General features: G+C 41.2%; 1 protein-coding gene across 3 annotated transcripts; it reads right to left on the bottom strand.

Moving 5' to 3' along the window:
• dhx38 (DEAH-box helicase 38) lies at window positions 1-24,312 on the bottom strand. 3 transcript variants are annotated; one of them, XM_088939165.1, is made up of 27 exons: window positions 24,207-24,312; window positions 22,565-23,098; window positions 22,056-22,243; window positions 21,452-21,604; window positions 20,590-20,758; window positions 19,937-20,055; window positions 19,239-19,315; window positions 18,380-18,535; window positions 17,683-17,844; window positions 17,468-17,575; window positions 16,964-17,088; window positions 16,685-16,822; window positions 16,113-16,299; window positions 15,214-15,399; window positions 13,139-13,279; window positions 12,647-12,757; window positions 12,159-12,275; window positions 10,625-10,732; window positions 10,065-10,177; window positions 8,369-8,577; window positions 7,786-7,940; window positions 7,134-7,289; window positions 6,607-6,741; window positions 6,292-6,417; window positions 6,047-6,142; window positions 5,402-5,523; window positions 1-2,356 (listed from the first exon to the last, which is right to left on the bottom strand). In XM_088939165.1, exons 2-27 carry the CDS (start codon window positions 22,882-22,884, stop codon window positions 2,275-2,277), a joined length of 3,759 nt encoding a protein of 1,252 aa, XP_088795291.1. In that variant the 5' UTR covers window positions 22,885-23,098; window positions 24,207-24,312; the 3' UTR covers window positions 1-2,274. The 3 variants fall into 3 exon arrangements, with proteins under 3 accessions (XP_088795291.1, XP_088795293.1, XP_088795292.1); XM_088939167.1 differs by having other exon boundaries at window positions 22,565-22,907; XM_088939166.1 differs by having other exon boundaries at window positions 24,212-24,312.
• Window positions 24,313-25,772: the final 1,460 nt, after the last annotated feature.

The raw sequence follows: 25,772 nt of genomic DNA, 5'->3' as shown, positions 1-25,772 counted from the left end.
TTTATAAAACAAAATCCATTTATTACTGGTAGCCAAAAGGGGATTGCACACAATGAAATACATCCAGAACTTCTGTTTTCTACAAATAGATTCATTTACAGTCACATTTGAAGACATACATTGAAAGACAGCATGGACTGATTATTAGGTGTCACCGAAACAATCAATGTTTCTTGCAACAGACAATTTCACTATCATCCATAGCTCTCACACACAGGAGCTTACATTTCATTACTGTCTTTTTAAATAAACAGTTTTAAACATCACCTATAAATGCTTTCTTCATACTCTATTACATGTACTCTCTTACAGAAGAATGCACAGCAACTGACTGAAAAACTAAAGATAAAGACCCATTTGCAAATCTTTTCCAGTAATTTAGAGTACCATATTCATATGAAGAACATAGCTGAATGCTTATTAATCACCTGATGTGTAGTGGCAAAGCAGTAAAGGTTATTCCTGAATAATCACCATCAAAAACATAAAACGATCATTTTTATCAATTATTTTGCAAACGCATTAGACTAGCTGTGGTCACTGTCACTAGGAAAGCAAAACTCCTGGCGAGATCATGTGTGTTAGTCCACATACAGTAGATCATTTTTTTATCATATTAAACAGGCTGATTTGTGAAATAAAATCTCCAATGATCAAAAATATTTGCTCAAAGTGCAATTCTTCCCAAAATGTGCATGGGCCCAGAACCTTCTACTGTTACTGTAATGTCATATATGCAGAATATTACTGTTAATCTCAATATTTTTTTCCAACAAAATATTATGGTACTATAAATATAGTAATGCAAACTGATTTTGTCAGTGTTAACTGAGCAAATATTTTTGAGAGGAGTGCAGTATTTTTAATATTAATAAACTAATGAGACAGATGGCTCATCAAAAGTAATTACTGAAGTACTGTAAGAAATCAACATATTAAAAGTACAGGAAACCTCATCTTGTCTCTCAGCCAACACCTAATCACCCATCTCGCTATATAACAATTTGTAGAAACCTCTGCATGATGTCTTGAGTGCAACATTGTATGGATTGCAGCTATTAGACCTAATGCATATTCTATAGGGAGAAAAGTAAAAAGTGATTTCAAAATGCGCAACTGCAATACAGCAAGAAACCAAGATAAAATATCACATGAAAGAAATTATTTCAGTGCTGGTTCTTTGTCAGACTCCAGACACTTGTAACATACAGTATACACAATTTAGAAAAATGTTTTGCTGACACAAGCATTGGTGAAGTGCATTTTGTTGAGGGCTTTGGTAAGAGACTGATCAGAGACTGTAAGGCCTCTGGATGTGAATGGCTTGTAAGTTTTGTTAAAAAAAAATGTTAATTCAAACATTTTTTCATTCCATTCAAAAAATTCAATAAAAACAAACTGAAGTAATGCCTAATTACATGGACCTATCCGTTAAAACAATTTCAGCCGCTTTGCATCTTCCTCCAATACTCATGCCTTCCGTTAAAAATTCTCTTCTTTAGACCCAATGATATTTCTTGATAAACTGTTCTTTCACCAGACAGGAAAGAATAAATTAACTAGTTCCCTCTCAATGTTATTTCTGACATAAAATATAGACCTGGTCAGTGCAGTCTAAATAACACAGAACACCACCTCTGAAACACACACAGTAAAAGACCAGTATAAATTATGGTTATCTGGTTAAAGGAGGTCAGAAAACACAGAACCTTTAATATAAAAAACTCCACTATCATTTCTGACCTTCTTGTGGAAAATACTGAAAAAGTAAAACAGTCACGGAAGAAAAAACATAAAATCTGTGCCCCAGTAGATTTAATTATCTGGATCATTGTAAAACAACTGCTTTTAAAACAGAAGTCCCTAGAGAATCTTTTTAAAATGGAGGTGTGTCAGAAAAAGATGTCCATAGAGAAGTGAATCTTAAAACATTTTAAGGAGGTTTATTAAAATAGGACACAGTCCTTTTTTAACCAACCCACAAAAATGTGTTGTTCTGCAGCATTAATTCTAAAAGACCACAAAGGCAGAAATCAGTCCACTCTATGGACTGTTATGCAAAACGGAACAAGCAGAGAATATTGTAGCCAGAAGAGCTCAACATCCCCCTCATGCCTTATACAAGTGCTCCCTCTGCTGGGCAACGTGCTGAACTGCTTGGCACAATCAAGCTGCCTTACAAAATCACCACAATGAGAGCCCAAAGGACAGGGATAAACTACAGGTGACATTTTGGACTCTGTGGATGTAATGAAGAAACTACAGATCAGAAAATTAAAGTCCAAATCGCGCGGGAGTGCGTTTTGGGGTCATGGGTGCTTCTTCTTTCCTCCCTGGGGTGCAGATCTTCACTGACCTATCAGAGTAAAAAGACAACACAGACATGAGCGTGATAAAAAAAACAGCCGATTTAGAAGGCATGACCCGATGTGTACTCACTGTAATACTACCTAGCTATAATTTCAAGAATATAAGATACATTCTAATGTATGAATAACATTTCAGCTTGAGATCGTATAGTAGAGATTTATATTAAAAGTATAGCTTATATATTGAAAGTCAAGTTTAATACTCAATTGTTTATATTTCAATATTATGAACACAACAGGATCAAAGATATATGACTGGGAGCTTTTCATTTAAATATAATCGGTTGGTTAACTCTGGCAAGAGTTTGGCTCACTATACTGGTGCTGCTGTTGTGGTTTCTGCACGTCAGCCAAACGACGGAGCTCATTACATATCACCCACTCACATTCAGCGAACCCTTTTAATGAAATTAAACTGCATCACTATGAGCTCTGCGCTGTCCGTAATCCACAAGGTTAGACTGAGGCACTCCCTAATTCTGTTACATTCATTGTCATTCACATGACAATTCTTCAAATGGTATTGCTGGGTAAGCAGAACATACGCATCATTTTATTCCTTTACACTCCCCATGGTTGTTTAATCAGTTTTTGGACTGTAATTTAATATTTAAACAAGTATTACTCGTTATGTAACTTTGAAGGAGAGGCTGGCGGGGAGGGATTTGAGGGCTATTTGGTCTTTCTGCAGTGGATGCTGCAGGGTGTAGCTGACAGTACAATACATCATCTTTAATTACAGCTTCACAGCACACCAACACCCCTGTTCCAGTGCACACATGCTGCTATCGTGCCCATCAGGCCCTGACCTCCCTCACTGCAGGTCCCAACACGCATTAGGCATCATCTCGCCCTTTCATTTCAAGAATTTCTACCCATTATATTGTGTGTATCCTATGCTACGTGTACTAAACTTTCCACAAAGCAGAAAACCTCTTCCTACACGTGTGCTTTAACCTACAACCATTTTCTTTTTGCACATTTCGGAATGATGTCATTCCCATAGACAGGCGCTTTAACGTGCGCGGGATGAGGTAACTCTTCAGAGATCACCCTGCCGAAAACCAACCACTGCACCGTCAGAAGTCAAGATGAATCCATTCAGCCCACCTGTACTTATAGATTTCAAGGGTTTCCTGGAAAAAAACCAGGATCGCCACAATCGCCTAACCTCGATAATACTCCCTATGGCTTGAATGCACATAGGCCTAATTTGTTCCAAAAATGGAAATTGGGAAAAAAAATGTCTACAGAGCCTGCCATTTCAAGAGCTGATTAAAGGCATTCAATTTCACATAGTTCTACAGTAGTTGTTCTAACAGAGCACAGGAGAAGCCCTGTACAAGTAACAGAATATCAGGATGCAGTGGGACAATGCAAGTGGAGAGGTTAAGCACTGAAATAGAGCTCTTGCCCTTCTCTTCTTTCCCTGTTGCTCCCATCAAATTCAAGTTTAAGTTGAAGCAAACTTGTCTGCTGAGCTCAAGGGAAGAATGCATACTGTAACTACTGAAGCCTTTAAAACAATCGGGTCAGTATCCCATTTCACTCATACACACATAAAAATGCCACCACTTCAGCCTGATTTCTGACTGTGGCTCTCCAGGGTAAAAACCACTAACTAACCAGCTACACTCTTGACTTGAGAGCCAGGGACATAAGGCTTGGCCACAACTGACCAATATCCTGCTGGACTGTCACTACAGACACAGTCTGTAAAGTTAACATGAAAAGAGGCTGCAGAATGAAAACACTGAGAGACAGAGAACAGAACATATTCATTATTTGACTTCAAAGTTGAAGAAATCAAAATCCTAATCCCCTTCTTTAATGTGATCATTGCAGAGATGTCTGGCATACCAGCTGACAGACAAAGCTTCGAACACATAGATAAATTAGTTGATTAATTAATAATGAAAATATTTTTTAAAAGCTGTCGTCTTTGTGAAGTCGGAAGATGTGAGTGGAATTAATTTTTCAGTTTAATTTAAAAATTAAAGCACGCTTTTTCTTCCCCTGCGCCACAATTTAAATTGCTACAGTAATAGGGGTCAGTCAGGGGTCAACATCATTTCTTTCTCTCGGCTCAGGAGTGGAGAGGTGAGAAAAGCTCATCTCATCTCTCTTCATCGAGTGAGAGGAAAAAAGCAGGAGAGAAGCTGGCTGGGGGAACAGAGATGGACGGACAAACAGATAAAGAGACACAAAAGTAGACTAAGTAGCAAGGATAAGAGAGGAAATGGCTATGCAAGACGAGCACAGGGATGGAGAGGCTAGCTGGACTGTGTAAACATGCTATAAAGAGGTAGTGCTCAGCTGGGACACACAGAAACGCTTAGAGCGACAGACAAAACACAGCAGCTTTACAAACAGCACGCAAACACAGAGCCCTGGGGCTGGGAGGGACACACACTACGGAAAACACATGAAAAGAAAATGGAAACAGGCCAGAAAACCTCTTGACCAAAAGCAATTTGCTTCATGGCAAAGGAAGGTGAACAAGGAAGCACTTGGATTAGTAGACAATGTGCTATAGTGGTTTTTCAGTTCTATGTTTAATCATACTTTAATATTTAAGCATATCTAATTATTCAAATTATTTATTTTATATTTATAAAAACTGATATATAACATACATAATATATAAAACATATTACACTATTGTATAATAAATTTAAACATTTAAGCATACTTATGCATCTAATATATAATATTCATAACTTGAATTGCCATTGTTTCTCATGATTAAGATACTCTTTACCATATAGCTCTTTTCTTAATCATGATGTCACTATGCATAACCACATTTTACTCTGATGGGCATACCACGGCAATCTTTTCTAAGGGTTACTACAACCTGCGACATATGGATAGGTGAAAGTGCTTTAGCGCGACACACTCAGGCCACCTTGCACTTCCGTGTTAATGTTTTTGGATCCTCATTGTGCGGCACGCTCTAACAGACGTGCCAGGAGCAGGCCCTGCCATGTATAACGTCGGTGTGGCCCGGCAGCTCGCTCGGAGAGGCGCACCTCACGCTGCCCAGGGTGTTCTTCCTCTCCTGCTCCTCCCGCCGGGCTCTCAGCTGCTGCTCCGCCAGGGACATCTCCTCCTCCATGGCCGAGATCTCCTCCTTCGCCCTGCGACGGTTCTCCTGCGGGAGGAGGATGGGGGGAGAATGAGCACACGAGGAGAGGAGGACAGGGCCCAGGAAAATAAGAATTTGGAGTTAAAGGTGGTCAGAAACAGCAGAAAGAAAAGAGAAATGAAGCATGTACAAAAATGCTACCCACACAGGGGAATGCGCGAGAACTCATGAAAAGTAAAGACGGACAGGGAGTGGCTGAGGAACACACGGTACTCACTGAAGCTGCAATGGCTGAAACCAAGAAATGAAACAATAATGGTAATATGGACATGTCACTATAAAATTGCTCTTCAGGAAGTGCTTATTCCTTTACAAAAGTTCCAAAGATGTGAAAAGATCCGAAACATTCCCAAAAATTCACAAACGTTACAGAGACTGTGAAGCAGGAGGAGGGACAATGAAAAAGAAGGATTCTAATAAGAGCAGTGGGGGGAGGAATAAAGAATAAATGTGGGAAAATAAAGGGCAGGAATAGGGCGACGCAGACGTAGGTGAGAGCGAGGAGAAGGGTGGGAGTAAGGCAACATACCTGTCTGCTCTTGCCAGCGTGTTTGATGCTGTAGAACATGGGCCCCAGCTCGGCCAGCCACTCCCCGTCCACTGCAGTCACACACTGCATGTACTCCTGAGAGAGGCAGAGCACAGCACGCTCAGCAACACAGCATAAGGCAGACCCATCACACGAGCCGGACTCGAATCGCGACATGGCCCAGAAAGAGCACATCAAGCCAGTAGAACCACTGGCAACCAATGAAAGCACAGCAAAGGTCTTACTTTGGTTGTCATGACCAGCTCATGATAGACTATGTAATCCGGGGTGTAGCCCATTCCAAAGAGCGAACTGGTGGGATGTAGGTGACAGGGCATTCCTGTCCGCACATTCACATACTCCCCGATGCCCTGAAGAGATACAAAGGCATGGCTTTAGTTACTGCAATTAAAACACTTGCTGTAATTCTTGCCCTTCTGTCCCAGACACAGGATTATTTTGATTTTGAATGGTCATCTTAAAAAATGCCCCTGCTCTTGCAGTCAGAAGTGCAAGCCCAGACCCCAGTCAAAGCAGGGTACCCTCCTGCCTTCACTTGCCTTTAATTTAGCAGCTTGGTGGAAGTACGCGGCACAGATGCACTTCCTGATGATGTCCCAGTCAGAGCCGCAGGAGACCAGATTGAGTCTCTGCTGAACCATGATGTCCTTCAGCTGGGCCCTGACCTCCCGCACCTGCAGGACATGCAAAGGCACACCTTAACAGAGCAGTCAAGTCACGGCTGGCATTCAACACTTCACACTTCAATTAAAAGAATTTGCTACCATAATTACTCATTATGCACGTTAAACAACTATTAGCTACCAATAGACACTGCCCATTTAATTTATACAAACCTTGTTTACAATATACGACAATGTTATTAAAGTTGTAAAAAGAAGAATGCAGTTTATATGTAACAGTGATGTCACATGAACACAAGAGCAATGGCTGTTGTTCTTAACTGGATGTTAAGAAAATCCAAACAGGAACAAGCCAGGAGCAAACCACTGTTTTGTTAACAGTGGAGAAAGCCACTACACACACCATAACATAAAGAAAAAACGTCCATCAGTACAGAACTGACCTTCCTCATGGCTTTGGTGTGGATGAAGTGCTCGTTGCACCAGATAGTGGAGTAGTTATTGTTCTTCCACTGCAGGTAGACGTTGAGGTAGGTGAGGTGATCGCTCTCGGGCACAGAGAACTTCTCCCTCACTTGGTCACTCTCTTCCTCGCGGCCCTGCCAAGGGACACAGACTGGCCATGATTCTGCTTCACAGCTGGTACCAGACGCTATTCTCCAATGTTCACGTGGAAGGAAAACTGTCCGCTGCATTGAACTCCTTATATATTTCAAGACTGACTATATAGAAAATGGGCAACATTGGAGCTAGGGATCGCCTAAGTAAAATGCTACAGTAGTTCACTTTTTTTAGATATGGAAATTGCTGATTAGAACAAATTAATTTCTGATTTTCAAATATATAGTACGGTGAAACGATTTTTAAAAAACTGAGTGATATCCTCTCTCCTACAAAAAAATGTGATTTTTTAAATAATTGTTCTGTAGTGAGGAGTTCAGCCGAATGATTGATCTGGCTGAACAGTCTCTTTCCACTTAAAGAAAAGCTGCTCTGCTGGGAATGTGAGCAGACAGATGAGGCATTCCTTGTGAAATCCCAGCTGATCCACAGAAAAACCTTAAGTGAGAACCCTGGGGAATGAACTACACTTACCTTTGGCCTGTAGAAGATGGCGGGCACAGACAGCATGGAGACAATGATGAGGATGTCAGAACTGCAGCCCATGTCACATGACACGATCAGCATCTTGGACAGGGCAGGGTCCAGGGGGAACTCCACCATGAGCCGACCCGTAGGCGTCAGAGAACCTGAGGCAAGTAAAGGGAGAGGACGATGAAAAACAAATGACCTATATACGTAGTGGACCATTATAGGGACACGAGGCAAGGCAAGAGAACACTGCACTGGAACAACTACGTAGACTGTATGTCAATAAGGAAATACTAAATTTAAAACAAATGATGAGAGAAACATTAAAAGATAGGATTTAAGAAAGGATTTTCTTTAGACTCATAACCAGTACCCATGTCCTTTTATATCACTAAAAAAATCCCTTTAATGACCGAGACAAAACAGGACTTTAGTGAAGGAGGTGAACCAACAGCCTACCACTGTCTCCTAAACAAAATATTCATTTACATCTGAACCATCAGCCTGATTTATTGTGCAGCAGTGGCATTAGGCTAAATCGAGGCTGCAGGCTGTCGTGGTCTTCGACAACAGTTAAGGGGTATACCGGTGTTGTCGAGGGCCCCCAGGATCCATAGCTGGTACATGGAGTTGAGCATGTTGTCTTCGGGAGGGGGGTCCATGAAGTGGAACAGCAACAGGTCCTGCACACCCAGGGATTTCAGCAGCAGGACCACGTTGGCCAGGTTGGTGCGCTGGATCTCGGGGATGGTTGTGGTCAACATCTCATTCTTGAAAGCACTCTGAGTGTACAGTCTACACAGGAAAGAGAACAGGCCTTAGACTGACTGAAGAAGCAACAAGGCCAGAACAATGGAGAACCAATGGTTATACAAGTCTGTCTACCCACGTCCAGGGTTTTTTTGAAAATGTCCCAGTCTGGAGAGTCCGCTTGAGCCTAAGTCTGTAAAAATGTCAGTACTTATGATAACAGGACTCCAAAAGTATTTTATACTGACTTTGTTCATGTGTTCCTTAACAGAAATGAAAGACTTTTTTCTGAACATGTCAGTAGATGTATTTTCCTATTACACGAGAAATTGATTTTAAAGACATATTTTAACAGCAACAAAAGATCCTTTGAATGTAACCAAGTTACTATAGATTTATCTTTCTGAATTTCTTTCAGGTTAGAAAAAATGCCAGCACTATCCATTAAGAAATACAAAATATTTTGTAACTAAAAGAAAAACATAGATGCCTGTATGTTCTTCAGTCTATTTAAGAGTTAAAAGAGGTTTCCTTAAGCAGATTTTCATGCAATATCAATCTGCAACCCAAAACACATCACTGCACCTTAAGGACAGTTTCTCTGAAGCAGAAATTGATTAGTCAGTCACAGATGTGCACTGGTGATGTATCTAACCCTCAAGTAAATTAGCTCTTTTAAGTGTACTTGGACCATTTACATGGAGCAAAACAATTTTAATTCTGCAGGCAGTTGATTGGATAAAGAAAGGGTGTCTTGTTTCTTTAGAACGCCTTGGAAGTTTAAAGATTTGAAGGTTATCGTAAATCTCTCTCTCTCAAGCATACCTTTGTTTTATTCAATTTTTACTGCTCTAAACTAAATTATATTCCATAGAATTAACTCAAGAATATATTGAGTCCTCTGCATTTCCATGAAATCCCTTAGATTTAAAATGGATGGCTTGGAGATCAGAGGATGAAATTTTAGCTCAGCTCTGTGATGTACTGTATGAAATCTGAATCACGCTAAAGAACAGAAATTCATTTAAAAAAAGACTTCAGAATAATGCAACAAAGGGAAGCCAATTTCTTTAGAGGGTCTCAAAGAGACTTGAGCAAAAAAAGCAATGGCATATCAGTGTCAGACAAATGTGACTAATTCCAACAAAGGTTTACAAGGCGTTATTAAAAAGTGATGACTTAGTTTTCTGATGTTTTTGCTGGAAACACTAATGAGTAAGAATGTAAAATGAAATGCGGGAAGAAGAACATATCTCTTTCAACAAATGGTTATGAAACCGGAGGATGGCATTGACTTGAGTGTCAAAAAGGTTGACTCCCACAGTGTAGTGATCTCCCCTCTGGAAGGGCAGACAACTATGTGGTCAATGTCATAGTACAAAAAGCTTGAACAGCCATCTCACAAAAAAGCACAGATTCCTACATCAAAAACTTGTCAATGAAGTCATTTCTAACCCTTCTCACTAAATGAGGGGTTACAATCTACACCCGAGCTTGTGTTCTGTCCAGTGTCAGGACATCTGGGGCTATACCTGAAGCACTGGCCCGGCCCAGTTCTCCCAGCTCGACCTGCGCGCTGGTTGGCGTTGGCCTGACTAATGGGGTACACCTGCAGGGCATCCATTCCAATACGGGGGTTGAACACCTGTATGCCAAAAGACATAGTGGGATCATACTGTCAGATTACTTTGGGGAGGAAAGACATTTTTTGTTGAATTTCACAAACAAAATGTTATTCTGAGAAGACCCACGTTCTGAGAAATACTAAAAGACAACAATTAAACGCTTGCTCATTTAAAAGTCGCTCTTTTTAGGTAATGAGATTTAAAATACATTTTACTCAGTATACTTTTCACATTGAGAAAATGATCTCAGGATGTATTATTAAAGAATGAAACCTTAGCATTTACTGACAGTGAATTAATAAATATCCATGTTAAATTTTCAAGCAAAGCAAATGTGACCCTAGTAATTAAATGGAAACCACTAACTAGAAGTTTCACTCAATCTAGCTGAACAGGATGGCTGTTCACACTTAAGTCAATACTGACCTGTTAAGGCGGTAGAGAACAGTGAGACAGGGAGACTTTACCTTGAGCTTGCAGTAGCCAGAGTCAATAACAAACATAATCCCATCCACAGTCAGGGAGGTCTCAGCGATGTTTGTGGCAACAATACATTTCCGCACCCCATCTGGAGCCTAGGACACAGGCACGGTTAACACAGGGAATCAGAACCACTAAGTATTTAATTAACCACTAAGCAACCAAAACACTAAGGGGGTTTAACTACTTTAAAACAGCAAATAATAAAGTTCAGTTTTATTTAATTTGACAAGCGAAAGGATGCAGGATAAGGCATTTCAACATGCAGACAAAGTATCTAATGGAGTGCAGGTATCGAAAACAACAGGTATTGTTGTTTCCATGCTCTTTAAAGTTGCCTGTATGCCTCCTCAACCATTAAGCTGAGCTACACTGCATGACTCTTTTGCTCTGGTTCAGTTCCAGCTCAGAAAATTACAGATCCTGTTTGCCTCCAGTCTAGGAATACAAAAATCAAAGTGAACTGCATTTAGGAGGACAGCCTTGGAATCTCATGGCAGCCAACTCTGTGTCTGTTAACACCTTCCTCTTCAAAAAGCAGAAGCAAACTTACATTTTAAAAAGTGTACCTATTTTAGTAAGTATAAGGGACATTAACTTAAATCCATTTCTAATTTTCTAATTTCTAACACACATCATAGCTCCAGTTCTAGCTTAAATGAGTATCTTTGACAAAAATCAAAGATAAAGATAAAGATGAAAAACAAATTATTCTCCCGTATAGAAAGTGAGATGTCCCAATCTTAAATATTTCAAGGCTCAAAAATGTTGCTGTTCCTACAAATAACCACATGTATAATTTCAATATGAATAAACAGATCACTGATTAAGTTTGTTTTTCCTCAAAATGAGCTGTTGCACTTTGGGTTTTGGCACCATCCTTAGTAGGAGTCATATGTGCTGATGAACCCATTTTTCAGATGGGTTACTGAGGAGAACAAAAGCAGCTGAACTGTTAACTGCATTTTATGTTAGATCATCAATTATCATTGCAATACAGAATATAGAATAGCCAGTTTTGTGTTTCTCAGGTCTCAGCTCTCAGCTATGATCCCTGAGACGCATGCAGGGGAGAATAAAGAAACAGAGCAGAGACTGAAAGGACAGGAGCATCCCTCACTGACCCTGCATGTGCTCAGAATGCCACAGGTGTCACTGTCACTGACAGCTGACTAATCCCACCCTACTCTCAGCAGTGCTCAGCCAACTGTGTGCCACTGTTTCAGGAACCCTAGTCTCAGTCGACTAGTGGCATGACTCCAGGATCGTACAGCCAAATCTGCCCTCAGGAGATCCCATGAACCATGTTCTGTTTTCTTAAATAGGTTTAGTTCCAGTTTGCACCTTTTCATGGTGTTTTCCCACAAGATTGTTGAATTCTAGTTTAAAATGAAATACGCCTTAAATTTCTGAACAACGAATGAAGGAATGAAATTCTGCGCTTCTGCATGCCTTTCTAAAGGACAAAAAAAGAGTAACACCTTGGACATTACAAGACTGGCAGACAGATGACAGGTTTACCTTCTGGAAGATTTTAGCTTGGAGGTCAGAGGGCAGCTGAGAGTAGATGGGAAGTACTGCAAGTGCAGGGGCATTCTCCAGGTCCTCCAGCCTCTCCACAATCTGGTCTGACGTCACCTGGGTAACAGCAGGTGAACAGATCCTCAATAACCAAGCTTCTTGCCTCCTGTACATCACTGCTCCTGCCTCATGCAGGTCCTAAGTTACTACTGCTGACAAAGAGCTTACTCATCTAAGCCCTCAGGGTACTGCTACAGCCTTCTGTCATTCCTGGACACTGTTCTCTGCCTTGAGGACATCAGGCTCAACCTTTGCATTATACATTGTTTTGTTCACCAAACTCTTTTAATCACCCCAATGGAGATTGACTTAAACCACAACGTTGCCTTCTCCTGTGCATTATTACGACATTAAGACAGTCCCTTTCCCCAGTCCTTCTGCCTCTCCTTCGCGTAACATGTCTGTCATATCTCTCCTCTTATACAAACCTCAATGTCCTCCTGCCCAGGCATGAAGATCAGAATGTCCCCTTGCGTCCCGCTCAGGTGAATCTGAAGAGCCTGCTTCACTGCTGCTTCCACATAATCCTCCTGAGGGGTCTGAAACACACACCACAGCCAACAGCTGAAGCAGTCTGTCCCTGTCAACAGTCAACTGCTCTCAACAGAGAAGCACAATAAAGAGAACAGAAATAGACACTATGGGAAAGTGCATTTAAAACTGAGAATAGAAGGTATGTCTTTATGAAAACAATTGTGGAAGTTGAGAACAACCTACCAGGTATGTTGTTGAAGTCGATACCCTGGTTTCTTTCAAGAAATGGGCGGACAAGATCCAGGCTAAATGAGCAACTAGCAACCAAATACATTAAAAGAACCTAATGGTATCCTCTTATCTGTAAACCCAATTTATGTTCACATTTTACTACACATGTACAAAACATTAAAACGTGCCCAAAGAAAGAAGGTAAAGCAATATACCTTGCTAAACAGAATATCCACAGGGAATGTTCTTCCGGGAATATGGAAAATGGGGACATTCCCAAAGAATGCTGCAAACTTATCGGAATCCATGGTGGCCGAGGTAACAATGAGCTTCAAGTCTGAGCGCCTAGCGACCACCTGCAAAGAGCAAACCACAGGGAGAGTTTCAGCTGCTGCTTGTGTCCTGCACTGCTACCTCTCCATGCTGACATGCATAACTCAGCAGTGTCCAGAGACATGTACCTATGCCTTATTTCATTTTCAAATAGGATTTATATCTTGTACGGGAAGGATTCTTGAATTCATGTCAGATGTAAGAATTTGTTTAGACTCGTATAAAGTCAGCATCATCTCCAATCCAAAACTATTTCCATTTCAAATAGTTACATTCCCTGTGCGACAGTCAAGAAATGACCAGAGAGATCACATGACTCGTTTCCCAGAATGGAAGCCTGAGTATAGAGCTCTGTCACCAGCAGCACCCCCCCACCCCCTTCCCAGCCCACACACATACACGCATAACCACCACTTTCATAATCTCAGATACAGTGCAAGGTATTAGGGCTCCAAAAATGCCCAAGTAAAAGGACATTGCAAGAATCTGATGGGGTCTATTCACAGTAGCACATGAGGTAGAAGAGTTAACCAGATCTGAAGATATTTTCCCTCTGACTGAGAGGGAGTAGAAATCAAGAACCATTTCTTCCACCTTTGACCTTTGTTTGGATTTCTCTATCCGTCAAGGACACAGTGTGTGTGTGTAATTGTCTCCAGGTCACACGCAGGGAATCTACAATGAATTTCAGAACTACAGACAAGGTGAGGAGAATGGAAAGGAATGGGGAGAGACTAACGCTGGCGAACTCTTTCCACTCAAGGAGCTATCCAGCTATCCCACTCGATCAGTGGGGCAGTGGTGTTCTGTCATGAACAGCTGTTATGTATTCTCATTGATTCAAATGATTAATTCCTTGTGAACATTTGACTTGGCTTTTCAAACACAAGACTAAGTCTATTTTAACCAAGAACAAATGTGAGCTGAATTAACTCGACAAACATGTTGGCTCTTTGGATTGGATGCAAAGGAAAGGAATTGCAATTGTCACGGCAGATATAGGAATTTCTTCTGTAACAACAAAACGTTTATAGATTTTCTAAGTATCATCACAATACAGCAGAACACAATGCAAAGCAGGGTTTTAATTATATTGCAAGGATTTTTTTATTTTATATATCGGTTTACGATCTGACAGACTAACGAATATGTCTTATTAAAATTTCAGGAAAAAAATATTTTGTTTCAGTTTAAGCCCCTAAGATGACAGATCCTAAGGTGAACCATACTTTATTTGCAGTTTAAATTCCTGTTGAAATTCACTAACTTTGATATTGTTCTGGGTAGTGATATGAATACAGGTATGAATTATGTACAAGATAGATCAAAGTAAAAACAGAAAAATGTTTCAGGCAGATGCAACAAGAAGAAATTGTAAGAAATAACTATGAATTGTAAAGAGCACCTTTAGAACAAAAAGGAACCACAGGACAAACCTTTTTCATAATATTTAAATAAATTTCCATAACTCAAAATCTCTATTTTTTAAAGTTCATCTCATTATTCTGCACTGTTTCTGAGCTATTATTCATAATGTAGCTGTTAATTTTGTGGATAATCTGGAACTGGTAATGAAAAACATCTATTAAGAAAAACATTACAGAGACAATTGTGAGACACCATTAGTTTACCATTACTAATTAGAAGCATAATTAGTACTAGCAGCATGAAACAGATTAAAAAATTAGGCCTATAACCTTGGAAGGAACTGGACCTTAGAATTATGAAAATGTTTTGCAAAGACCTTCAAATAAATACATTTTGCTGCTAAACATGTTTTGCATATTATACATAAAAATATGAAAGAAAGTAACAGTAATGAGGAAAGAGGGACTGAAGAGTGGTTAATTTAATTTTAGAACTCTATTTTGTCAGAAAAAAAAACACATTATGGACAAAAAAAAATAAGTGACTGGAGAATTGTACAGCTCCAGGAGGCACAGTGATGTAATCTCACCTCCCTGAGGAGACCGAACAGCACGTCTGTGTTGAGAGACCTCTCGTGGGCTTCGTCCATGATGATGGCGCTGTAGTGGTCCAAGTCTGACTCCCTCAGAGACTCCCTCAGCAGAATCCCATCCGTCATGTACTTGATCATCGTCTGCTCCGAAGTGCAGTCCTCAAACCGGATCGCATAGCCCACCTGTCCACACAACACAGCATTATCCTCCTTCCCCACTAGAGAGAAGCAATAATCCAACTGACAGAATAGAGGAGCTCACTTCGAGCCACATCTCTGTAATCACACTCCTGGGGTCTTCCTGTGCTATCCAGCTCCGTCACTGAAATGTCCCTGTAGTCCACCATGCGGCCCTATTAGCACACACCTGACTTTTAATGCACTTAGTTATGTAAACATAAAAAAATTAAATTAAAATTAATTTCATTTAAGTTCTTACCATTCTGGTTAATTACAGCCAAGCCAACAGGGGAAAAGATATTACTGTTAACACTTCTTTCGACATCTTCTGACTTATTTTTTTAACAATTACAATCAACACAGTCATTGAAGATTGTTCCTGAGGCTTTTTTTATTATAAATATACAAGCTTTTTCAAATCTACTTTATTAAATTCACCAAAGCACACGAAACACAAGCAACAGAACTACCCCTATAGGGCACCACTTGATATTCCTGAATTAAGTAGTGTTTATTTTTACTCATTTTATTATGTGTGCATTTCCCCATTATCAATACTTCTGATCTAACAGAAGAGATTCCACTGTAGCACATTTTGTCTGTTCAACCCGAAGCCCGGTAAAGCAACGTCCTGTAAACTAAAGGTTCACTACACGGTATGAAAAAACGGAAGCGCTGCTGCTCAGGGAACAGCTAGCGTGTAGGAGCTTCCTCACCTGCTCGCCCAGGCTGCTCCCAATCTCCTCGCTCACTCTCTTGGCCACGCTCATAGCCGCCACCCTGCGTGGCTGCGTGCAGCCCACCATCCCGTAGCACGTGTACCCATCCTCGTGCAGGTACTGCGTCAGCTGCGTGGTCTTCCCACTGCCCGTCTCGCCCACCACGATCACGATACTGTTATCCCTGGGTAGGGCGGCAAAATGAAGTCTCATGCAGCTGTCTGGCAAGATGTCAGAAAACATGATAACATGCGACAGCCTGAGCCTGACTTTTCACAAACTCCTCTCATCTTGTTGTATCAATGACAATCCCTGGATGAACGTTCCACCCAATCAGCTTTGTTTTACCAAATCCCATTAGGCTGGCTCACTCCGACGGCGATAATTTTTTAGCTGTCTGTCTCAATGAAATAAACATCTCAAGTTTGTAAACTCTGCTGCCCAGATAATGACAAATGACGGTAATCACAAATAATGACGGTACAGAAGCGATTATGTTCTATTGCACTCCTTCTCTGCACTTGGGATCCCCCTAAATCTGTCTTGCTTATTGCTTTGAAGGGCAGTACCTAATGATGTTGAGCAGCTGCTGTCTCACTGCAAAGATGGGCAGGTACTGTCTCTGCTCCAGCAGAGTCTTCTTCTTGGCAAACTCGCTACTAGCTTCACTCTTCTCTTTCATGTGATCTGCAAATTTCTGTTCCGTCCTGACACAAGAAAGCAAGGGTTTCAGAGAGCTCCGATGCAGCAAAGACACAAGGTAGTAATTGAGAGCAACTGGAACATTATAAAATAAAGCCACTTCATGCAACTTAATGTAATCCTTACATAACTGTAATCATACATACCTGTAGTCCACTGTACCATCTTCACCCACAACTTTGGCCTGCGCTCCATCCTCTTCTTCTTTCTTCTTAATGCCCATGATGTCTCCCAGTTTGGTACCAGCCAGCTCCCAGTGCTTGTGTTGAGCCTAAGGGACAAACAGAATTTAACAAGTGGAAGGAACTATTTATATAAAAAAACAGACTCCTAGGTCTGCTCCCTCTTTGAATGCTTTAACATTGTGCAGTGAAAGGGAAGCCTCATATTTTTTGTTTTAACTTTTGCTACAGACCCAGGAAGGCAGTTCAGCAAAGTGGGGCTTGAGACCTCAGAAATGAAGCAGAAACTTGAAGTTTGTGCCAGCACTAGAGCACTGCTGGTTTTACCTGCCTTCCTTAGCCAGCACGAGAGAGTACCGAGATAGTGTGAGGCTAGCGAGAGGCAGATCTACATCAGTGATGATTTTAGAAGTTATTTTAGACGCTGAAGAGACAGAAAGACGAGAAGTATGTGAGTTAAAGCTGCACCTTCTTGCGCTCCTTCTGCTCACGGTGTTTGCGAACCAGCTGGCTGCCCTTGCGGGAGATTATCGCCATGTCCGAAGTGGGGTCCTTCACAGGGATCACCGGCTCAGGCTGCAACACACAAAACCATCAACTTGACAAGCGGAGCACGCCCACACAGGGACATGCCAATTGGAGACGATAACTGGAATCGAGCTCTTCCAGCGCCACCTCTGTACCTGCTTGGTGAAGACAATCCTGCCATCTAGGAAAGGTGGTACAAGGTTGTGGACTAACAGGTGGACTTTAGCAGCATTGTCCTCCTCAAAGTCCTCATCCACCTCCAGCCGCTGCACCACTCCACTGGTGAGCATGCGGTTCGTCTCCCAGCGTTCGTTATCCTACAGGCACCCAAGAACAGGGTCAGACAAAAGCAGCCGATGAAACCAAACGGACAAAAGGCTCTCTTAATTCCTATTCTTTTATATAATTTGTAAGCGCAAAGAAAGCTCTCATTCAGTGATGCATTTATTTTAAGAGATTTGTAATAGTATCCAACAATCTGAACAAAAATATTAAGTGAAATAATCATTGAATTGTAATGTGCTTTAAACATTTGAATCATTTGCTGCCCATAATTGTAACGCAAATATTTTACAGCATTCCAAGAGTATCTGTAGCAGACTGAATATAGACACAGACCACATTAAATTATGGCTCAACAATTTCAAGGTCTGTTTTTCTTATCTTCAGAAAGCTCAAAGCTACCCTTTTCATATGAAAAAATGAATGATAATTCCACAGCTGGATTGGATAACAATGTTATTGAGCAAGACATGAAAGGATATAAAACAGAATTCAGAAAGCAACATTTTATCATTACAGAAAATCATTTTATGGGCATTAATTGTAGGTCAAAGCTGTCTCTTGTTTTACCTCGTTGATCTGTCGCTTCTGAGCCGAGATGCGCTTCTGGGTCTGCTTCTGTAGGATCTGCTCTCTCTTCCTGACATACTCCTCCGAGCTGGACGTCAGCGGGTTGTGGAACTCATCATACCCCTCATCCATCATGTACCAGTCACGGTCTGCTTGCTACAAGACCACCACCCAGTTACTCACACCAGTACCGCTGCACACCCTAAGCACAAACCCAGCAGGCATTCTGTTTCATCAACGTAAAACATCATGTTGGAAAGAACACTGGCAATCTTGGGGATATTTGAAACTATGAAATAGATATTAAAAACATCCATCTATCCAGTTTCTAACTGCTTCGTCCAATTTAGGGTCAGGAGAGGCTACAGCCTATTCTGGCATGCAACAGGTACAAGGCATGATACACCCTGGATGGGATGCCAGTGCATCGCAGGGCACACACAGACTCAGACACACACACACTGAAACACAGGGTCAGTTTTCCCAGAAGCCAATTAACCTAAACAGCATGTCTCTGGACTGCGTGAGGAAAGCCACACGAACACAGGGAGAACATACAAACTCCACACAGACAGCACTCCAGGTTCAGTATTGAACTCGGGGTCCCTGCGCTGCAAGGCAGCAATGCTAACCACTGCGCCACTGTCCCACCCGTATTAAAACATAAAATATTAAAAGAGAAATATAAATAAGAAGCTTCAACATTCATCGTTACCATCAAATTTAAGACAAATGAAAACACTGAGAGGCTGGGAACACTGTTATAGGAAACTTAGTAAATTGAGCAGGAAAACCTGCTTGCAGGACTGGTGACAAAGGCACTTGGGTTCACTGCTCTGCCCTCCCCCAAGATGCTCACCCGTTGGTCTTCCTCCCACTGCTGCCTCTCCTCCTCGGTATCGAAGGAGATGCCATCCTCACCATCCTCCTTCCTCCCTGAAAGGCAAGGCACAGAAGCTTCAGAGCTCTGCCAGCACCCTGCTGGCCTGGGGCTGTCAGCTCGCTTGTGTACTAGAAGGTCAGCCGTGGTCAGTGCCCTGCTTCTAATTAACACAACTGACAATAAAATCTCTGACAATTTATCAAGAGAGATATTTCTTGCACACTGCTGACATATACAATCATGCTGTGCAAATACTTTATTTTCTGAAAACTTTTTTTTCATTTTTCATTATGGATGCAAAATAGAAAATTTGGCTTCTCCAAAAAAACAGTTTGAAAGATGGCGTGTAAATATACTACCTTTTAGGAGCATTAACATTTGTGCTGTTAAAGCAAAGGCCTGATAAGCTGAACACTTGAGAAGTACTCAATGTCTAGGTCTTGCAATCCACTCCAATGCCCAACTTTGATGCAACACGCTCCTTAATCGTTATACTGATCCTGTTACTTATTAACTGAATAACTAACTAGCAGTTTCTAGCAAAATTCGGTACTAGCCTGAAAGAGAAGGGCCATAATTGGAGCAGCCCTGTTCTGCACAGCACTTCAGAGTGATGGAGTCTCACACCCCGTTTTAGGACCGAACGTCTCACAGGACAACAGGGAATGGGATACCTTTTCCACGTGAGAGGCGGGGTGTGGAACCCAGGTGTCTTCGGTCATTGGCCCACTCATTATATTTGTAGGATGGTGTCGGCAGGGGAGTGTCATCTGTGTAGCGATTTCTGACTGACCTGTGGAGTGAAAGAAATACACATGAAAAACTGAAGTGCTGCATAATTAAATAGCAAAATGGGAAAGAGTCTACTGCGGTAGTGCAACTCTGAAATTAGCCGAATGGGAAAAAAGATGATGTACTTAATCATGAATAAGGTAATACAAAAACAACGCACAAGAAATCTGCTCAAACCTGCATGGAACTTCTGTTATGTTGTACTTGTTCCCACCTCACTGGCCACTGAATAACCCTGGAGGACACTTTATCAAAACGGTAAGTGTTGAACTAGAAGACAAACAGACCTCCACCTACCAAATAATTTTCTCCTACTTTTACAAATGCAGCTAGACCACTATTGTTACTTCCTAAAAACAATGCAAGGAGTAAATTGGCAGATTTCTGAAAAGGGGTAAGAACTAGACACCTGTTAATGCAATGCAACTCATTTTGCAACAAATGGCTTCAGCTTTCTTATTATAGGTTTCGTGGGATCTGCATGGTTAGAAGGAAACAGGAGGTGCAAAAAGATCAGAGATGAAGCTGCGCATACCTGTCTCTGTCTCTCCTCTCGCTGTCGCGCCCAGAGCGCTGGCTGCGCTCGGATCTATCCGCCTCGCGGTGCGAGGGGGTGGGGGAGGGGGATTCCCAGTGGGAACGGCGGGAGCCGGAGTAGCCACTGTCATCTTCATCCCAGCTGGAACGAGACGGCGTGGGAGCATCTGTGCACACAGACATGAGAGACGGTAAAGAATATCCTGGTGTCAATACATCAGAACGCTTGCATGGAAAACCAAGGAAATAAGGACAATTAAATGCAAAGAGGTCTTGATAAAGTCCATTCCTAAACCTATGACATTTCAGATAGGTATTTATATAGTGAAGTGGTACATTACAAACTTTCTTCAAAGTCATTTAGAAACTTCAACATCAATTGACAGATGTTTGTTTGGATATTGCATCCAATGTGTTGCACAGTATTTCATTGATAATGAAATAACTTACACTTCTCCCCCTCAAGAATTCAGAACTATCTTGTAGTAACCACAAATGATTCTTTTAATCCACCTTTCTATCTTAACACCTCAGACGAAACGTGTCAAGTCTTAACTCCAATGAGAACTGGTGTGCGAATAAGCACAAGAGTAGTTGAAAAGGCCGATATTGATGGACAATATTGAATAAGCACAACTTTGTCAAATAAAGACAAAAAGTATTATTAGAAGAAATAATTAAAATTGATCATACGTACTACCAAAGACAGAGTGCTGCATTTTAAGCAACAGATCTGCACAGCACGATATTTATGCAGTGTGTGCTCATGGCTTTTGTCCCTGACTCCACATGCTTTCTGCTCTCCAGGCACACGATGGCAGCAGTAACCTAAAGGCGGCAGTGGGGGGAGGGATGCAGACCTCTGGGCCGATGTCTGGGAGACTCGAGCTCCTCCCTGCGGGAGCCCCGGCTGCTGCGCTCGGACACGCCGTCCCTCTGCGAGCGCTCCCTCTCGCTCCTCTCGCCTCGCTCCCGGCGGCTGCCCCCGCCGTGCTGCCCGCGCTCCCGGTCATCTGGCGGGACACAAGCACGCACACGCGCTACCACACCGGAGCTAAACCAGCGGCTGCTCCCACAACCCGACGACACTCCTCATTATCGCCTGCAGACGTCAGCAGCCCAACCTGCTGTTTTCTCCCCTCACTGAAGTCGCTTCCTGTAGGTCAGAAAGCTGGGATGGCTTGGAGCTTGATAAAGATGGAATGAGGCTTAAGAGCCCTCAAGAATGCTCTTCACAGGAACAGAGCAGGATCATTAAGCAGTATTACAAAACTAGACGATTTGCATAATCCAAATTTACTAGAGTGGGAAACAATTTCTTAACACCATTTTTCTAAAGAAATGCAGCAATGATGACACAAACGTCTAAATTATTACAGAAATTCTACATACATGGAATGCATGCTAAGGAGTATTCTTATAGGTTATGAGATCAGGGTTAAGCTAAAAGAGTTGCGAACCTACCTCTCTCACTCCTTCGCTCCCTGTCTTTGTCTCTCTCCCTGTCCTTGTCCCGATTTCTCTCTTCCTTGGAGGAGGCATACACCCCATGTTCCCTTCGCTCCTTCTCCCTCAGCTGATGTTTCCGGCGGAACTCCTCACTCACCCCGCCTGGGTTTGAGGGGGTCTCAGAACCAGTCACTCGATACTTCCTGGAACGCAGCAAAAATGGTCTAAATCTGAACCAGATCTGTATAACACCTACTGTAAACAGGGGCTTGGACTACTGAGACACTGTCAAATGCAATGCACACGCTGATAGTAAATTAGACTTTCTTATGAAGATAGAGAAAAAAGATTCAATAAATCATTATAGTATCATTTTGTATTGGTTTGTAGCCTTGGCAATTGCGCATGTATCTAGCATACACTTACGACAGTAAGGCAAAAGTCATATTAATAATAATTCCTTGCATTTATAGTTTTGCGGGCTAAATTTGTCTGAACATTTTTCATAGGACTTGTTCACTCACCTCTCTTTCTTCCTGCTCCCAGACTCGTCCTCCCCGCCATCTTCATCTGACCCCGAGTCGTCTTCGCCCTCCTCCCAGTCCCGATATGACGACACTTTGGACTTCTTCGCCTTCTCTCCCTCGGCTTGCCGCTCCCTCTCCTCGCGCTCTTTGCGTTTCTGGGAGGCCAGCAGGTCCAGCCCCAGCAGCGAGGTGCGAGGAGCGGGCGCCCGGAAGACGTGCTGTTCGGCCACAGCGGCCTTCTTCTTCACAATGAGACCCCCCACCTGGGCATCCGGGTCGCTCCCCTCCAGTCTGTGCAGCGAGGCATCGTCATCCATCTCCGCACCGAGGCCCTGCCGTCCTGCCAAGACCAGCACCAAACCAAATCAAGGAAACGTCCCCGATTCCTGGTGTCGAACGGTCTGAAAACCCAAGCGTGCCTTCCAAACGTAATCTCACAAGACTGATGACAGAGGTGTGCTTTTCTGAGCAGGGCTAGTCTCCAGTGCCAGACAAAATTACTGTGGATATTTGTAAATTACCCATTTTCAGCTGTAAGAAATAAAAAAAAATAGATCACCTAGCCGGTTTGGATAAACCTGTATTCTATGATCACACATGCAAGATAATTATTCTTCAAAGGAAAAAAAGACCACCTGACTACAGTAGGAAAAGGCTCACATGCAATTAAAACAGCCTGCCACCACACAAATATGTTCTATTTCAGACAAAATGTGAAAATGACAAAGAAGCAGAATTTAAATATTAAGGGCTATATAGTGACAGAACAAAACACAATACAGCTAAATAAGGCTTAAATGATTCAAAGAAAATAATTGTGCTATGTGAATGTAACATGAACGTGAAACAAAAACGTTTTCACCATAAAAGTTGTTTGACAAAGCTTACGTTGACCTGACCTGTGGTAAAATATTTTAATACAAACGGTATTTCTTTCAGCAAGTAGTTCAAGTGAGGAGCTGCGTCGGCACGTGTAGGCTGCAAAGGAACAAGTAAAGGTCTATTCCATGCTGAAAAGAAAAACGGAAACATAACGTTTTGCCTCACACCCGAAGAAGGCTCCGCAGCCGAAAAGTTGTGTTTCATTTCTTCTCTTTTCAGCATGGAATAAACCTATTACTTGTTTCTTTCAGTAATAATTGCATATTCGTATTCACTAATTGATTTATGTTGGAATGCTTGTGAGGACCATTACAAATTGGCTCCCAAGCAAGAAATCGTTGATATCCCCTGCCGTACACTCTTCATAAACAGGACTGCTAATGACTAAAGCTGCGATTAAACTGCCATTTGTATTACACAGGAGGGATACAAGCAGTACTCTGAATAGTAAAGCTGAATATACTGGCGTCGTTAATCAGCTTGAAAACCTAAAATGAAAATTTCATTTGGCATTCATCAAAACCTCATATAACCCAATTATATTTTATTTATTTGGAATTGGAAACGTACGTGAAATACAAACGTGTTCTCTAAAACTGGAAACGAACAAGATCGAATTCATATTGATATAAAATGAATTCGTTTACATTCACAAACAGCAAATAATGTGCGAAGAGATGTTCTAACGGCCATGTTCTCTCTACACACAATCTGCGTAAAAAACACAAGACTTTGCGAAATATTTACAATATCTTACCTTACTGTAATAAAGGATTAGTAGATGTCCACTTGCTGGTTCGATAATTAAATAAATTTATTTCCAACCGTACAGTAACTATTGGCCCCGACATCAACACTGTAGGCAGCCATTTCAATCCCACAATTCCCAGTTTCAAGAACAAACTTTATTAATCGAAGTCTTCCGGACACCGTGGCGACAGAGGAAGTGAATTGATTGTAATGTTTTGGCAGTAGTTATTATAGGGCTTCTGACTCGTCTTCGCAAAAAAGCATTGTCGTTTTATGCATGTGTATATTTTATCAGAGGCAAAGTATTGTTTGCGTATCAAAAACATTGTATATTTCTTTTTTTTTAACCCAGGACAAACTCCCAACGAGCTCTCCAATTGTACATATATCACGTATTTTAACAGGAAAAATGGTAGACTCCTTGCCATAAAATACGTGTTTAGTAATCTGGACGATTTCGTCGGTGCAGTCTTGTAAAAAATGTAAATCAAATGTATATTTAAAACACTGCTCTTATTGAGAAGCGTATTCACCGAGATTACTCATAAACGCATTATGTTAGGTTATTATACGACTACGCTGACTACACAAAGTATACAGAGCATAATGGTGCTCTTATCGATTTGTATGTTTAAAAAATAAGTGTTAATTAATGTACGATTTAATGTGCTCATTTAAAATACAAGAGGTAGTATTTCACAATATGTGGTGGCAGTTTTTTCCCCCAAGCATTAAAATAGTCTTATTAATGTGACCATTATTAAACTTCACCCAAATTCTTATATAATTTTTAATTTTATTATACAATTTCAATTCATTATAAAAATACAAATAAAATAATTCAGTATTATTCTTCACATTTAAATAAACACATTTATTCATCTCACTTTTTGACAGCTGCCTATTAAATGTAAAATAGGCAGAGCCAGCTACACAGGTGTTGTATGACAATGTGACAATGTATCAATGGCTTTTGAAGGCCAGCAAAATGCACTGTTGGTCACAAAGGACACATCTACCGTTCTGAGGTAAAAGATGGCACCGTAGGCAGTAAAAGTTAAGATCTGCCAATCTCACAGCAGAAAAATTTTGGCAAGAAATCCCATTTAAAAAGTTATGGATTACAAATATTAAATGGGCAACAAGTTCTCTACACCCAATCTAACAAACAATCCATCTTTTACTGGTTGAGAATTAGTGTAACCTCTTAACAGAAGAATCTCTTACTTCAAATATTGTTTTACTGACAACTTTTCAATCTGCTTAGGTTTTCACATGAGCCCTTTGCTTTTCTTTTAGGTTTTTAGGTTATTACTGGGTACATTACTGGATGTACTTTATTTTTTGTATAAGAAATTATAAATGTAATAGAACCAAATGAATCATTTTATACATAGAAACTGTTAGCCATGGAAAAAAAGACTTAACTTTACCAGTGATTTGCTTTGCCTGCAGACAAAAATGGCCTTCTCTGTAATAAATTAATCAAGCGGACAATTTTCCTGCATGGAAAACAGGGCTGAATTCTTGAATTTTGACAAATTAACTTGAAAAATAAATCCAAGGCAAAATC

Source organism: Atractosteus spatula, chromosome 21, assembly GCF_055471065.1.
Source record: "Atractosteus spatula isolate fAtrSpa1 chromosome 21, fAtrSpa1.hap1, whole genome shotgun sequence".
In the NCBI taxonomy this organism is placed as follows: domain Eukaryota; kingdom Metazoa; phylum Chordata; class Actinopteri; order Semionotiformes; family Lepisosteidae; genus Atractosteus; species Atractosteus spatula.
This window is presented reverse-complemented; position numbering and strand designations above follow the sequence as displayed.

Coding starts and splice junctions, on each gene's coding strand:
- dhx38 (XM_088939165.1), bottom strand. CDS start 22,884: ATGGATGACGATGCCTCGCTGCACAGACTGGAGGGGAGCGACCCGGAT. Junction 7,290..7,785: donor CCATCTTCTACAGGCCAAAG/GTAAGTGTAGTT, acceptor GTCCCTTGGCAG/GGCCGCGAGGAAGAGAGTGA. Junction 6,418..6,606: donor ACCAAGCTGCTAAATTAAAG/GCAAGTGAAGGC, acceptor GTATCTCTTCAG/GGCATCGGGGAGTATGTGAA.